General features: G+C 36.3%; 1 protein-coding gene across 6 annotated transcripts in view; it reads left to right on the forward strand.

Annotated features, from left to right (window-relative positions):
* The window catches only part of LOC123522853 (patched domain-containing protein 3-like), a 33397-nt gene extending 19081 nt beyond the window's left edge, over positions 1-14316 (forward strand). For 4 of the 6 annotated variants that reach the window (XM_053549557.1, XM_045300328.2, XM_045300327.2 and 1 more), the window contains 3 exons: positions 8630-9653; positions 10110-10310; positions 12060-14316. In XM_053549557.1, coding sequence (XP_053405532.1) covers positions 8630-9653; positions 10110-10310; positions 12060-13471 — 2637 coding nt within the window. In that variant the 3' untranslated portion in view covers positions 13472-14316. Of the gene's footprint in view, positions 1-159; positions 3563-8629; positions 9654-10109; positions 10311-12059 lie in introns of all 6 variants that reach the window. The other 2 variants (XM_053549556.1, XM_053549555.1) reach the window with 1 other exon arrangement.
* Positions 14317-18040: the final 3724 nt, after the last annotated feature.

Consider the following 18040-nt stretch of genomic DNA (forward strand, 5'->3'; position numbering starts at 1 on the left):
TCCGCCTACTACGGATTTCACACATTCAGGGATATACTAATAAGTACAACCAAGTATATAAATATCAAATTGTGTTTTCTCATTTTTAATGCAAGCTGTACTTTCATAGTTCAAGTTTTACCTTTCTGCAACTTTCACTCTTTGTATATTATCTCCAAGATTTTGAGGCATACTACAAAACATGGAGTGGAGTCATGGAGTGGAGTGGTGGGGTGGAGTCAAAATTGGAGTGGAGTCGTGGAGTGGAGTCAAATTTTACAAAACATGGAGTGGAGTCATGGAGTGGAGTGGTGGGGTGGAGTCAAAATTGGAGTGGAGTCGTGGAGTGGAGTCAAATTTTGGAGTGGAGTCAAATTTGGAGTGGAGTCATTGAGTCAAAATTTTGAAATGTTGTATTAAGCCTGTGAAGCTCCATCTAAATTCCTGTTAACAAAATAATTGATTTATTGCCCTTTGGAGAAAATGCGAGTCAGTATATAATATAATATATTTCTGAAAAAATAAATGTAGTGTCTATATCTATGTTCTAGTTCCATGTATTTCTAACACCTACCATGCGGTTGATTAAATATTTAAAGGTTTTATTAGGGTATATTGGATGGTTGTTGCCTACATTAATTTTCATTTTAAGTGTCAGGAGAAAGGACGTGCATTATCATAGTGGTGTCAATTCCAATTAAAAATGATGAAAAAAATTTGTAGCATTTTATGATGTAGCACTGGATTTATTATTTAAATTTGAAATGGCATTTGCATTTATATGTTAAATGTTCATCACATGGAGATAACATGTTATTTTTCTTGTTTTTTTTTTTTCTTGTTAATATTAAAAGTAACAGACTTTTAGGAGAAACTTTATAAAATACATGTTTCTTATCTGTGAAATGCATTTGAGACCACTCGGATGAAGGGGCTATTGGAATCATTAGGTCAATGTGACCATTTGAAGAGAATTTTCTTTTAAACATTACAAGCAACAGCCCATTTCTTAACGATCTTACCATCACACTTGCACCAGATTTTAATTCTTCATATCATTTGGATTGATGCAGAAATGAAAGTGTAAACGTGGGAATCATTTTATTTTTTATAGATCAAGGCCTTATAGCTCTGACTCTGCTAGACTTTTTAGTCTGATTTGCCTTGTAATCACTCCTGATCTAGATCTAGATCTTAAGATCACTTCATATTGTATATAAATATGATTAGGATTCCAAAAGAAATCAAGATACATGTAATGTACTAGATCTAACAAGGTGATATGTACAAGTTGTGTTAAACTGAAGGCCGGCAACTCTTGACTTACAGTATACAGGTGTAGCCCAGAATCAAACTTGGCTGAGATTTTAAGATTACATGTGCATTGTATTTTATTTTGATATGTGTGTACATAGATGAAATAGTAATAAATTAACTAAATTATTTGCCCAGTATATTTCCAGAAGGTATTTAGCTACCTGTGATAAACACAGAATGGTGAAAATCAATGAAAAATCCAAGTAATAGACAGTTTTGGATGGCAGAAACATACCGTAGAAGTGGTAAACTTAGCAAGGTGGAAATTTTGGCAAATTGTAAAAATTCGCTAATATTTGTAAATAAAATTGTAATGTACCATAACAATGTGTTATCATTACATAAGTCAGGAAATCAGAAATTTGCTAAAAATTTGTGCACCCCAAACAGATGGATTTCAAAAATTGCTAACTTTTTGACACTCAGAAATACGAGGGTCGTTCAATAAATAATGCTACTCCATGTGTAGTTCCTTAACTGGTGGTTATTTTTCAGTGCGGTTTTACATTGTAAAGCAATTTTTTGGGAACAAAGTAACATCGGAATAAAAAAATCGTTAAAATAATTACTTGAATGAGGTGTACATGCTGGTTACTGGAGCATATCAAAAAATAATCATAACTTCGGTTTGACCTGGGCATCCAGGTCTCAGAATAATAGAATAACTTGTGAAATCTCATAATTCTATCATTTTTGTACGAGATACAGCAATTTGTGATGAGTTTGAGTTTGTTTTTAAACACTTATTGCGTTTTTCATTTTACAAGACAACTAAAACATCTTAACTCGAGGTTAATTCCATCTGAAATGAGTCTCGCTAGCGGTTAATCTTAAGTTGTAAGAACTTATTTCGCAATCGAAAATAAAGAAATTAGTGTAAACTTAAAATACAAGAATTTTTTCAACGATCAACATCACACCTGACAAAATTGCAGAGGCTTATTGTATTCAACTCCTCATTTTTCGAGTAAAAATGTGCAACCATTTAATACAGTAACACTAAATTGTGGGTTGCTATAATGGAAAAATGTTTCATTGTAGCAACCTGCAGCCCGCAAAATATATACATGTACACAAAATTGCGGGTTTCGGGCTGCAGGTCGCGGGTTGATACAATAGAAATTTTGTCAGCAATAAAATTAATGAATTTAACACACCAACATGCATGCTACTTATTTTTTTATTTACCCGAGCTAAACGGTAGTCAATATTGCAATATCAGTGGACATAAACAATTTCAAACACTAATAATGCATAATCACAAATATTAAATTATTTATGTAACAAGTTTAAATATCTAAATTTTATCTGACTCATAAATATCTCTTGTTTATTTTAAATTAAATACTGTTGAAATAATTCATCTAATAAGATAATTAAAGTTGTAAATTGATATTGATATTTGGTATTTAGAATGGGACTGAAAGGTTCTCATAATAAATCTGTCAACAAGTTTTGAAAATGATCTAAGGCCAAGTGAAAAATTTGTTAAGTAAAACAACAAAAACAACAAACTTCAATAAAAAAAAACACTGATGAGGAGTGTTATATTTGTTCACTGATAAAGGTTATGAAAAATTATGTCTATTATTATACCCAACCCATCAGAGAATACATCAAGTAGTAATTAGAACATGCTCCTACAGTTGTTCAGTTGGAACTTAGTTTTGGAAACTTGGTTATTACTTTTTACCAGTATTTTATACTGTGGTCTATTTGAATATGTTCCCATGGGTTGACCGCCTTTTGATTTGTTTACAACTGTTCTCAAATAAATAAATTTGTATTTCATATCTATGTGATGCTTTAAAATCTCTTCAAAAACAATGAGATAAAATATACTGACAATTAACAATTTGACCAAGCCCTCTGTTCCGTGTGGCTACAATCAATGTAAGACAAAAGCATTATTATGTTGAATAGTTATAAAAATATCAATAAATAAATATTATTGATAAAACAAATTTGACTCCACTCCATGACTCCACTCCAATTTTGACTCCACTCCATGACTCCACTCCAATTTTGACTCCACTCCACTCCAAATTTGACTCCACTCCATGACTCCACTCCAATTTTGACTCCACTCCACTCCAAATTTGACTCCACTCCATGACTCCACTCCAATTTTGACTCCACTCCACCACTCCACTCCATGACTCCACTCCACGACTCCACTCCATGCTTTGTAGTATGCCAGATTTTGATGCCCTGCTCAGTGGTTATTCAAATTCTATTGTGTGTATGCAACCCCTTATTAGAAAAGGTAACAGTTAACGGTCATGCGCCGCACTTTAGCACGCAAAACCACAGGTATTTTATATAGAATTTTATGTAAAATAGACTCTATTTTGACAGGCGTCACTGTTCATAAAAACTTTTTTAACCTTAATTGTCACTGAAAAAGCATAAAAATCCTGACTATGAGTAGTGACGCCTGTCTTAAGGGTGCGCAGGCTGGTCTGGATCCTTGCTGGTCACAAATGCACTGTGTTGGTTTTCTCATGGTGCGGCTCAATCATGACAACATCAAAGGTATGCAGAAATGCTGATCGTTATTTTCGTAGATGTATTTGCCAGGTCGGAAGTTGTCATATTATTGTATGTTTGTCCGTCCATTTTTAGGGCTATTCAAATCACTCTGCGTCCGTGGTCCGTCGTCCTTCCGTCCGTCCGTCCGTTAACAATATCTCAATATCGCATCTCCTCAGAAACTACTGGGGGATTTTGACCAAACTTTGTCAGAATGATGTATTGATACCCTAGTTGTGTCCCCCTAAAAATCAGGCCATTTCAACAATTTTTGAATGATTTATGGCCCTTTGTTTATTTTTATAATTTACATAGATTTATATAGGGAAAAACTTTGAAAAATATTCTTGTCCAAAACCACAGGGCATAGGGCTTTGGTATTTGGTATGTAGCATTATCTAGTGGTCCTCTACCAAGATTGTTCAAATTATTTCCCTGGGGTCAAATATGGCCCCGCCCCGGGCGTCACATGGTTTATATAGACTTATATAAGGAAAAATTTGAAAAACGTCTTTTCCAAAACCACAGAGCCTAGGGCTTTGATATTTTGTAAGTGACATCATCTAGTGGTTCTCTACTAAGATTGTTCAAATTATTCCCCTAGGGTCAAATATGGTCTCGCCCTGGGGGTCACATGGTTTACATAGAGTTATATAAGGAAAAAACTTTGAACATCTTCTTGTCCAAACCACAAAGTCTAGGGCTTTGATATTTGTAATGTAGCATCATCTTGTGGTTCTCTACAATGTTTGCTCAAGTTATCCCCCTAGGGTCAAATATGACCCCGTCCCAGGGGTCACATGGTTCATATAGGCTTATATAGGGAAAAACTTAAAATCTTCTTGTCATTAACCTACAAGATTTAAATTTAGACCACATGTATAGTTTTGAGTGGCAAGATGAACCTTGACATGAGTTGACCTTGATCTTGACCTAGTGACCTACTTTCACATTTCTGTAGCTACAGCCTTCAAATTTGGACCACATGCATAGGTTTGTGTACCGAAACAAACTTTGACCTTGACATTGACCTAGTGACCTGCTTTCACATTTTTGAAGGTACAGGCTTCAAATGTGGACCACATGCCTAGTTTTGTGTTCCAATATGAAATTTGACCTTGATTTTGATCTAGTGACCTACTTTCACATTTCTCAAGCTACAGCCTTCAAATTTGGACCACATGCATAGTTTTGTGAACCGAAATGAACTTTGACCTTGAGATTGACCTAGTGACCTTTTTTCACATTTCTGAAGCTACAGGCTTCAAATCTGGACCACATGCATAGTTTTGTGTTCTGAATTGAAATTTGACCTGGATTTTTACCTAGTACCTACTTTTACATTTCTCAAGCTTCAGCCTTCAAATTTGATGCACATGCATAGGTTTGTGTACAGAAATGAACTTTGTCCTTGAAATTGATCTATTGACCTACTTTCACATTTCTCAAGCTACAGCTTTCAAATTTGGACCACATGCATGGACCACATGCACAGTGTTGTGTACCGAAATGAAATTTGGCTTTGAGCTAGTCTTGAAATTTGGAACATTCAAAATTGGCTCGTTGGTGGGCGCCAAGATCACTCTGTGATCTCTTGTTTTATAATACATCCGTCCATTAATCTGTATTATTAGAATGGAATTTATACCTAAACCAGCAATGATGCTTGTAACCCTACACAATACGATGCGTCCACATCCTCAGAAGTTGTGTTTCAACATCGCATATATAGGAGACCTGAACATTGCTGACATTTCAACGGGTTCGAAAGCCGCATACACTACACCATTAAGTGGCTATCAATGTTGAGAACCTTTGTCTTAATTACTTGTTTCATTTTCCTCTTGTAATAGCCACAGACGACCACCGAACAGAAGGTATTTTGCAACTTTTTTTCTAAATAATCCCTTAAAGGGAGGTAATTCATCTCAGGTACAGAAGGCGGTCGTAACACACCCCACTTTGAGGAAGTCATCATATACTGTATGATGCCGTAAAGTTCATGCTGACTGATAATTCCCACATTCATATTTGGTACTTCTAATCCCCACACTCATTTGTGGTACAATATCGGACGAGCACCCATCTAACGCATTTCAAAGCGTAACAGAAATGAAAGTGGAGAAAGTTTTATAATGAAAAATCCCAACTGCCTCTGCTGGGATTCGAACCCGCATAGCACGAGCGGAAGGCCGATGCTCTAACCACTGAGCCAGATAGATTGTGAAGACAGCTTGTAGCTTATCGAGTCACACACGAGTCCGCTCACCCGGGAGATGCGGGTTCGAGCCCCACTGGGGATCACGACCGTAACATCGCCAGTTTATGGTGAGAACTATCGAATTTTCTCTCCCTTGATTATCAATTGTTTTCAAGCAGTTCCCCCTGTTGGATTGTCTCCCTTACATTAGCTAATGTTTGCATTGATCGTGGTATTGCTTTTGACAATACATTGAAATAATGCTATAACTTCTGTTACTTAATAAATTCAATATAGAAAGATTATCTTTGTGAAAACGTACAGCATTTCAGTTAAAAAACATGTAAAAACATTATCTAAGCTTACGATGTTACGGATTTCGTGTTTTCATGTAACGAAAAATGAATATATATAGATAAATTGTGCATAAAATAATGCATGGAGGTGCATCTGGGGTCTTCCTCCACCATAAAGCTGGAAAGTCGCCATATGACCTATATTTGTGTCGGCGCGACGTTAAACTCAGTAATAAAAGCTTGGAGTGCTCCTCATAAGGTACCTGTTTTTTTTTTCAGGAAGCGCACTCGAGAGTGACTTGATTAGCTACAAGTCTTGAAGTTTATGATTTTTAACATATTGATATATATTTAGTTGAAATTGTAATTTAACCGTTTGAATTATTGTACAACATCCGTTACATTTCGATGCGGAAGAATTCAAAGACCCCTCCCAAATCTATGAACATATGGCGCTTTCACCTTTTCATCTTATGTTCATAGCTGTGAATAAAAGATTATTTTTTAAACTTTATCTTATATTCTAATATATTTGAACATCTGGGAAGCATCTGTTTGTTTCTTTATTTTATTTCTTGGGCACTTCTCTCTACTTCGCCCTCAAATTCTTCCGCTAGATTTGTTTAAGACGAAACTTCTTCGCAGTCTCAACAGTTCGCTAGGACAAACTGTAAAAACATTACTTACCGCAAAAATCAGCTGAAACAAACAGTTGCTTCCCAGATGCGATGTCTCTCACAGTTTCTATATAGCATTTGGATGAGCAATAATTCTAAACTTAGCCACAAGTAATACATGATAAAACGCAATAGAATCGAACGCATATCAATTCTCGGGAAATGACACATTACTATTTTCCCGGATGTGGCTTACGAGTTGAAGGAATCGACAGAAATATGGCATTTAAACATTCAATGTTTACAAACCATTTTAACGTGGCTTAAAGATAATCGGAAATTGTTCTTGCTCTACTAGCACTTATTGCATGACTGCGGCATTTTCCTTTGAAGTTTTGTGTTTTCTAAATTCTGGTATCGCCACGGTTAGCCGTGCTCTAAATTCCGTAGCACACAGGTATCGCTCACAGTTTTCTCTGTCTGAGATGTAGAACAGTACACACAAATTAGCAAGTGTTGCTGTGATATGGTATTGAAAATGATAAGCTGTTTGAAATAATTTATTACTGTATATGTGTAATTTAGTTCTCTACATCTTGATTTAAAACTTGATTTTTTAAAATAGAGCTAACATAAAAATATAACTGCAAAAATGATTATGATATTCTATTCAGTTTAAAAATTCAAATTACGTTTCTGGCAAAGCTTTACAATATGCTCTAGGTGTAAATTCCATTGATACATGAAACCTTCTGCTTATCAGGTTTGTTGATAAAATTAGCCACATGGGAGTTGTTTACATTCTCTATTTCTCCAGGGTTCATGACCGCGTTAGCACCTCCCGGCAAATTCAAATTTTTAGCAGTTACTTAAAATCATTTTTGAAACTCTATTTCACAACTTTTTTGTTTTAAAAAATAATTACACCAATTGATAAAGAATGTTTCAATGTGTATCTATGCACTTTTTTATAACTTTTCTTTTATTAGTTTATTTAAAACTTTGAAAAAGGGACCTCTGATGTGAAGCATGCATAATTTATATAAAAACATGCCCAGCGCCATCTTCTTGCTTTAATATGGCAGTTGAGGGTTATCATGAAATATTTCTAAGGGAGGCTCAAGAGGGGAAATATTTTTAAATATTTTAAATTTAAGATATTTAAAAAATGTGTTCAGTTTACTGTTTTAATCATGCAATAAATCAGTTAGACGGCAAGTATCATCATGCTGTGCATCTCAGGGAACGTAATTTGATAGCAAACGAGCCTCGTCTCTACTAGACTCGCTTGCTACTCAAATAACGTTTCCTGAGATTCCCCCGCGCATGATGATACCAGCCGGTAACAAACTTCTATGTATTATCTAACTTTTACTGACAATTTGCAAGTACCAATAACTTTACTTTGTTACACAAATCTAAAACTGGTTAATATATCAAATTTACAAATTTCATAATCGCGCTTGAAATGGGATTTTAGGGAAAAGTAAATTCTTAGCTGTGTTTGATAAGCTTTCAAAAGAACTGTGTAACTGATACATGACAAGTTGACACACGAAGGGCCACAAAGCTAATCAAGAAATCTGCAAAAACGGACAAAATATTTGCATTAGTTAAATAACAATTATTTGAAACAACCCTTGAATAGGATCAACAAATTGTTCAAGACAAATGTTTGTATATTTCAGAGAACTAACATTATGGCCGGGTGTAATAAATGCTATGAATTTATAGAAAGAAAGATCGGTGACGGACTAGAAACGTACGGACGGTTTGTTGCTAGGCACCCTGTGAAGATACTTCTGATCATGCTCCTTGCGAACGGGTTGCTAAGCTTGGGCATGTTTCGACTAAATTACGTCATCGACGTCCAGAAAGTCTACGCCCCTTTGAACAGCCAAGCAATCAAAGACAGCGACAAATTGGCAAACACGTTCCCTGACACAAGTGGCTCCGCCTTTCTCGCGTACCAGATGCCAGATTTTGGAAAACAAGCGGAAGTTATAGTCAAGCCGTTAAACGGAGATATTTTGAATGCAACTTTCCTAAACCAAGTAAAAACTCTTTACGATTTCTTGTATACCATTTCTTCAACCGACGCCGACGGAAAACCAGTAAACCTGCAGCAAATATGTGCAAGAAGCTTCGGAAACTGTTCCATTGACGGCGACATTTTTGTCGGGAATGAATTCATTTATGCTGTAACCACCGGTACACCTATAAGCTATCCATCTTTTATGCATTCAACACGCGGGCCGGTCTACTACGAACAAATCGTTGGAAATGCTCAGGTCAACTCCGGGGTTCTTCAAAGCGCCAGTATGTTATCATTACGTGTCACATTGCGCACTGATTCCTCTTACTACTCCGACACAGCCAAAAATTGGCAGAACTCATTTATAGATCGAATGAAAGAATACTCGTCAAACGACTTTGAAATTGTGTTTTCTACCGCGGATTCATTAAGTACTGAGCTAAATGACAATGTGTCCGGAGATATAGCCTTCTTTTCTGTAACATTTACTCTAATGATAACCTATGCCTGCTTCGCAACAATGACCGCCAGGTGTGATGTGGTAGGACAGAAACAAAACCTAGGATACGCCGGGGTTATAGCAGCTGCCCTGGCGATTGCGTCAGCGTTTGGACTGTGTTGTGCGGTTGGCGTGGATTTCGTCAGCATTGTTGGGGTCATGCCATTTTTGATAATAGGTATAATTTATTTTTATAACGGGGAGTTACGTTCAATTTGCATCAAAGTTTCATTGAATTATTGGGTATAATATTTTACAGCTATACCAGTCTGTCCTGTTTTGCAAGTTAATTCTAATTTCCAAAATAAATTAATGTTTTGTTTTGGTATATGTAAATATTATTCGTATAATTCATACACTTCAACCCCTTTATAGCGATGTCCGTTATAGCGTTATATCTATTATAGGGCCATCCCTGGTTAGATTCCTTGCAAGAATCAATGCCACCGGTGCCTTACAATATTTTAAGAGGCCGAATCTCGAATCGGGGACCTCAGTGATGAATGACGGACACTTTGTTTAGTGTTTACTAACGGTACTGTTCTACTTCAGCTGTAATGGTTATAACAAACTCGCCCGTCGGATTCCCTTTTAAACTTTGACAATTTCACATATGTTCATTTTTTTACGACAGGTATCGGGGTGGACGACATGTTTATGCTCATCTCTGGCTTGATTAACTCGGATTTCAGCAGCACTATAGAAAAACGGATCGGAAACACAATGAGAACCAGCGGGGTTTCCATAACAATCACTTCCCTCACAGACTTGTTGGCCTTTGCGGCTGGGACTTCGTCCGTCTTCCTAAGCGTCAGAAACTTCTGTATTTTCTCAGGTATTTAGCTTTTTGAGTGTCTATGCGTCACGTCATATATTCGCATCTGGTTTGGATCCACCGAACGATTTCATGGAAACCGTTTACATTACGAGTATGAAAGGAACATTACGTCACGTTAACTATGGTAACATAATCATAACAAAAATGTATGTCCCTTAAGTGTTGTTAGTTCTGTTACCCGAGAGATACAAAGTTCTGGGGAAGAGAGTTGAAATGTTTCAATTCATCAAGATAGCAACATCAGCATTGCAACATCAGTATAGTAACATCAGCATAGCAACTCAGCATAGCAACTTCAACAAAATCATTACAATTTACTTTGGTGATGTTCACGCATGTCACTGCCGGCAAGTATTGCTGTATGGAAAATCTTATTATACACTGTATAAATGATGAAGCGAGATGACATTTTGGCGAATTTCGCGAACTGAAAAAGTCGCTAATATTTCCTCTAGCGTAAATATCAACCAAGCCGAAAAAGACTTTAACCATAACATTTTGCTGTTAGAACACCACTCAGGAAATCGGAAATTCAATAATAATTTCTCACTCTAAATGTCTGGATTTCCAAAACATGGGCGTAGGAGCGAGTTTAACTTTAGGGGGGAGGCCAAACCTTTTCGACCGGCAGCGAGGGGGGCGGCAAGGTATCCCCGGTGCATTATTCATGACAAAGCCTTGTACAGGGGCCAAATGGGCCATAGGCCCCCTCAAGCCTCTATGTTTTAGCAATCATTGAGTTATTCTGATGATACACATACGACTTGAGGCACTGAACTGTCTTAATCAGTCATATTATGTATTGTTCTAATTAAGTGTGCTATTTTTTTTTACATTCTTCTGTTGAAGCCCAGGACATACAATCAATTAGCGCTGCATTTGTCTAATTGTGATATAAAGTTGTGGAAATATCATTTCCCTAGAATGGAAAATGAAAAACAAAAAAATACATAACGTTTACATGCGTAAACAGGCTTAATAGTTACACAGATTTTGCAGACGCTCAAACCGGAACTGTAGTGATTGCGCTGAATAATATAATATTTTATAAAATGTAATCAAACAATCCTTGGCATGGTGCGTACAGATTTCAGTACTCACACTACGGAAAGAGACAAGTTAGAATACAAGGGAAGGCCAAATGCAAATCAGAAATCAGGTAGAAAAGAATTATATGATGCTAACTAAGTAAGTAAATGTTATATTACACTGCAAGTTATATCTCTTTTCCAAAATATTGGGAGGGCCAAACTATAGTTGGGCCCCCCCCCCCCCCCCCTAGCTTTGGGGGGACCTGGCCCCCGCTCCCCCCCCCCCCCCCCCTGCTCCTACGCCTATGCAAAATCGCTTACTTTTCGACACGCGGGAAAATCCACTTATACAGTTGGCCTATGATAAGGGTTTTCTTTACATTATTTTCTGTTGATAAGTAAAATGTCAGATGTGGAGAGCTACTGTTAAATTCATTTTTAGATTGTGTTAAGTTATAAAATACAACATGTCTTATTTGTCATCTTCAGGTTACAACCATTTAGATTCATTATTTAATTTCACGCCAAAGTAACTTTAGATTGATTTTACGGATTATTGTTCTGTATATAATAAATTTCAACCGGTGTCTGCAAATTTAAAGTAGGCTTTTGATATTGAGGAAAGCCTCGTTTTGATGAAGCCATTGAACCTTTAGCATACCTTTCACATGATATAGCTGATGACGTCAGTATCACGTGAGCGTTTTTATTACAGGCGTTGCTGTCGTGTTCTGTTACATCAACCAGGTTACTATTTTCGCCGCTTGTATCACGATCAACGAGAACAGAACAGAACAGAACCGTCACTATATGACGTGCAGGGTACTCGAAAAGTCTAGTGAGGACACCAATCCAGACTGCTACAAGTTTTGTTGCACAGGCAGAAAACCGAAAAGTACAAGAGAAGCGGAAAGTTTTCTCGACAAAGTCCCGAAATGGATTTTACCAAGACTTTTTGCTCCTGTGCGGGGAAAGATCATCATTCTTCTGTTATTTTGTGTCTATCTTGCTGTTTCTATACTGGGGGTTACAGAGATGAAACAAGGACTAGATCTACGTAATTTAGTTGACCCAGATTCTTATTACTATAAATATAGAGAATGGCTGGATAACAATTTTCCTGGCGGAACCCCTGTTTCCATCGTTTTTCCTGATAAAATGACTTATTCTGATTTTAAAATTCAGTCTCAAATTAACGACCTTATAACAACTGCTAACTCTGAAGACACGGTCCAAAACAATTTCGAAATCAATTGGTTGTCTTCTTATAAAATGTATCCAACTTACGATAACTCCTCAGAAGCCAATTTTGTGACAGGTCTCTGGTCTTTTCTTGCCGATATAACGAACAATCGATTCCGCAATGACATAATCATTGATAACAGTAGTTTGACTATCAGGTCGTCACGTATACATTTCATGTCTGAAAGCATTAAAGATTCCCAGGATCAAGGTAACTTCATGTTGACAATGAGGGATATAGCAGACGACAGTTCCTTGTCAGTGTTTATGTTTTCACCAGCCTTTATATTTTATGAACAATATGTTGTTGTGCTTTCTCAGACGCTACAGACAATGGGAATCGCAGTTGCTATGGTGTTTTTTGTCACCTTCATATTTATGCCACACCCATTGCTGCTCGTGTACGTCAGTGTGGCTGTTGCCATGATAACGGTCGGAATATTTGGTTTTCTGCCATTTCTCGGACTCACATTAAGTTCCATTACTATGATACATATCATAATGAGTATTGGTTTTTCAGTCGATTTTGTCGCTCATATTTGCCATGGTTACATGATTTCAGAAGGCGAGAGCAGAAATGAACGCATGCGCAATGGATTAAACAAAGCAGGTGCTCCAATTTTCCATGGCGCGGTCTCGTCGATATTAGGGGTGGTCATGTTGGCGGCTGCGAAGTCTTACGTATTTTTCTCGTTTTTTAAAGTCATGAGTATTGTCATCACGTTTGGAATCGCCCATGCGGTGTTGCTGCTTCCCGTTATTTTGTCTCTAATCGGGCCTTCCTTACCGAAACTGAAACCGGAAGTACCGCACAAAACGAAATTGGAAGGGCAGACCGGCATTGAACTCAATGGCGTTACTAACGGAGCTCTCAAAGTAGCTTAACTTTGCACACTGTCGTTTTATAATTGAAAACAGTATGTGTTCTGAGATTTAATTAAGTAGTTAGAATTGCAACTACATTGCCAGAGAAAAAGCGCATATTGTTGACGAGACATCCATTGTGGCAAACCTTTTGACATGACAAGTTACTCAAATGTTATCTAGTAAGAGAAGGAGTGCACAAGTTATTAAATATTACTGACATATGTCACTGAAATTGTCATCGTGTACACCCATCTTCGAACTTCTGTTTACTTAAATACAATGTATGTAAAGATTTACATACTTTCAAATATAAATGGTAAAGTTCAAAGACGGTATTTTGACCTTTGTTTGAAAACAGAAAACTAACTTCATTTTAGAGGTAAACATGTGGGTAATCTTTTCCAAGCTAAAGAACATAGGAATTTTAGTGCGGCCCGTTCTTAGCTGGATTTTCGTTTATAAACGATCGTTTGTTCAAAATAATCTCCAGTGGTGTTTTTGCCGCTGGCTGTTCCAAGGCGGTACTCCTATTTTCACCCGTAATTTGTGTCTGTTTCTTGTGTCATTTTTCTATACTTTGCAAATTGTGTGTAATGTTATGCTGCTCAATATGTCCATACTTTTTGGGTGGCTGTGCTCTTTGTGTGCTGCGTATCCTGATGGATATATATATATTTACTTTAATATGATGACAAGTTGAGTCAGTAATAGAAGAATAGTTGTTTTCGTATGGTAAGGCATATGATAATCATTAAGCTTTGAAGTCATTACACAAAGTCATTTGTTATTTATATACCACATTCTCGTAATATTGTGTTTGAGTCATTGTTAGGTACTTGAAATAAATGTAATGAATATCAAAATATATTTGAGTTTTGCGAAGGGAGAAACAACGCCTTTACTTTCTTGATGCAATCATGTACCTCTATAATATACTGATCCGCGAAAAGTTCAAAGATGTACGTCTCATATATTTTGTATTTAACATTACAGAAAATTGAATAGAACTGAAGACTTTATCCTTAACGATAAACGGCGCTAAATAATTGTCAAGATCAGAAAAAGCATGTATGCACTTGTTTTGCATTATCTGATCGATTCTAAACTAAACGGTATCTTCGTGAGATACAAAATAGTTGACACAATGGGGTAGTGCTAATACGTCTACTAGGATGTTAGTAGTAGACAGGATAAACTTAAGTAGATTGTAAAAAAATCAGAATGTCAGACTGTTCTACTTGCAGCTGTCTGAGTCTACAGCAATTAGCTTTTTTAAAAACAAGTTGTAAGTAACGACGTAGGTGAAGAGCTGTACCATCATATCGATTATCATGTTTTTACTGTAGGCAATGAGTATAAGTATATACACCGACTATTTTTAGTAGAAAATGGGTGTAGCTCTACACCTATAATATACAGGTAAACAATTATCTCTTCATTTCAACAAAAGCTATATATTAAAATCAATAGCAAAATTATCAGCTGGTAATAGTATTTTGATTGATAGACTTAAAAAGTTTGTCATGTTTTAAAAGACATTTTCTGATTAGGTCAAATCTCACATGTCACTTAGACATAGTACCAGAGCCGATTTAGGCATACAGACACTAAATAGCCTGAGCACCTATGAAAAAATGGTAGTCGCATAATGGCGGATTCAAATAGTTCTCAGTTTTTGTTTGCTGTAAGAAGGATTTTTCCTTGAAATCATTGCTATATATTGGTTGAAATCATATTGCATGCCTATACTTGACATACTGGTAGCATTTGCGTGTTGAAAAAAGACTCCAGACTGATTTAACATGTGAAATTTATTCATACACCCCTACCCTAAATTGTGATTGTCATTTCAGTGTAAAAATTACGGTGTGTCCGTTTGACCAGAAATATTTTTCTTGCATCAAATATGACCCCTACTTTTCTTTGGATATTTTTACAGTATAAATGTTGCTCTACAAGAAAATGCAAGTTAAAGAAATTTAAAATGGGTCTAGGTGTGTATTGCAGCATTGTGAAAACTTGTCATTTTATATAGAATATATAGTGATGGCTATTTAGTGTGTTATAACCTATAAGAATTGTCACCCGGTAGAATTACTAAAATTTTCTGTCGTCTGCAAATAAATATTTTTTTTGTAAACATGGCACATCAACCCAGACAATTGATTTTTGAAAGAATTAAGCAAAAAATAAATGATAATTCTATACCGGTGGGGGAAAAAGGGTGTCGGAAATGGCTTGGTTGTACGACAGTAAATAAAAATCTTAGCTATGGAAAAATAACCACAAAACTGCCTGGAGAAACTGTCAGAAAACAATATTATGTGCACAGACTTATGTGTCAGGCCACTAGAAATATTTTAAAAATACCCGAAGGCCTACACGTGTCGCATATATGCCACTTTTCTCTGTGTGTGAACCCGGAACATTTGAGCATTGAACCCCAGTTCAAAAATAATGAAAGGCAGAAATGTGGGAACCAATGCTCAGGCCATGAGTTTAGGGAGTTTTCTTTCAAGGACTGTATTCTATGGTATACAGTAGTTTACTATTTTTGTATAATATTTTTGATAAATATAGCACTATTATATACACAACTTATACAAGGCTTATTTACATTTGTGCGGTTAATATAACTTGTTATATGTGTGCAGTGCCGGCTCAGCTGGCCACAAGGCAGCACAATAATTTTACTTATAACCATCTTTATTTCATTCTAATATCACACTGTATGCATAAGCATGATCTTTTAGGTGTGGGGTGCTAGAAAAGTCAGGCTTGGGGTCAGTGAGACCCTTTGAATAGTGTAAATCTGTATGTAATTTGTACCTATACTGGCGTGATGCAAAACGACTGCGTCTTGCTCGCGATATGTACCTAGTAGTTTTACGCAACTTGTCGTAGTACTCTGTTCTTAAAAGGTGTCTGATAACAGAAGAGCCATGTGACAGTTTTACACCATTTACCCTAGCTTTCAGGATAACAGTGTCAGCAAGCCTATGATTTAGTCTTAGAATCTGGCCATTGATACGGCCATGGCAGTTGCGGAGAAATGTAACATTTTTGGGCAAGCATGCATTATAGGATCTGTTCACTGCTTCACATTTCTGTGTAGATGTTAAAAATTCAGTTTTTTCTATACTTTCTGGACCAAGGAGAATTTCAATACATTTCCTGAGTAAAGTCTCCTCATCATCAGTCATTTTAAGCCTGACATTGTCTGGCATATAGTTTTTTGCTTTTCTGTAGTTGCCAGAACAAACCAAGCTGTATTTAGAACATGAGGTACCACAGTAACCTTTGAAACATAGTACTATTGCTGAAATTATATTAGGCATTTTGTGTTTTATTACTTTTAAATTGCTTTTGTACTTCTTATGTGCACTTGATAGCTCTGAAACACACCTAGATTTAATAGATAGAGCAAATCTGTTTTTTAAAATTAGACTTCTGTTTACCACGGAACATTTTGTCACTAAATGGTGCCCGGTTAATTTGCCTTTTTAGAGAATTTGCTAGGTGCCTCACATCTTTCAAGTGCACAGTTTTAGTTCCTTGACCTTTGTCTACACCAGAATGACCTTTAGAATCACCATCACCTGTGTGGTGTGAAATCTGAAGATCTTTAGTAATATCCTTAGATACCATTTCATTCCATTTGAGCAGAGACCAGGTGTGCAGTATCAACACCTTTTTAGTTACATTTTGACATGAATAGTTGGAGAGAACTTGAATACCATGGCCATGAGATATGACTTTAGCTATAGAATGCAAAAATATGCAGTATTGTTGCATTTGAGATGAAAAAAAAGACAATTTTCCCAATTTTTACTGAAAAATTCACTAAACACTCATTTTGTTCTATATTTTATCACAGTTGCATAATTATGAGTTTTTTTCAGTGTGGTTGTCTATTCCGCACTCGCTGGTGGTATATTTGATGTAATATCTTACGGGTTTTTGGAAAAAACAGCGTTTAATGACTATATGTGATTCAGCCAAATTTAACAGCTTAAACCGCAGTCTTTGGACAAAATGATGGCTGTACAAAAATAGTGATTTTGAGAAAACTACTGGTTTGTTTGGGCTGAAACTTGTTTTATAAGCTGAATATAGATGAAACTTCACATAGAGAGCAAAAAAGCTGAAAAAAAAATCATATTTCCTTATAGGCATACAGACACTAAATAGCCTGAGCACCTATGAAAAAATGGTAGTCGCATAATGGCGGATTCAAATAGTTCTCAGGTTTTTTTTGCTGTAAGAAGGATTTTTCCTTGAAATCATTGCTATATATTGGTTGAAATCATATTGCATGCCTATACTTGACATACTGGTAGCATTTGCATGTTGAAAAAAGACTCCAGACTGATTTAACATGTGAAATTTATTCATACACCCCTACCCTAAATTGTGATTGTCATTTCAGTGTAAAAATTACGGTGTGTCCGTTTGACCAGAAATATTTTTCTTACATCAAAATGACCCCTACTTTTCTTTGGATATTTTTACAGTATAAATGTTGCTCTACAAGAAAATGTAAGTTAAAGAAATTAAAAATGGGTCTAGGTGTGTATTGCAGCATTG

This window comes from Mercenaria mercenaria, chromosome 8, assembly GCF_021730395.1.
Source record: "Mercenaria mercenaria strain notata chromosome 8, MADL_Memer_1, whole genome shotgun sequence".
Classification (NCBI taxonomy): domain Eukaryota; kingdom Metazoa; phylum Mollusca; class Bivalvia; order Venerida; family Veneridae; genus Mercenaria; species Mercenaria mercenaria.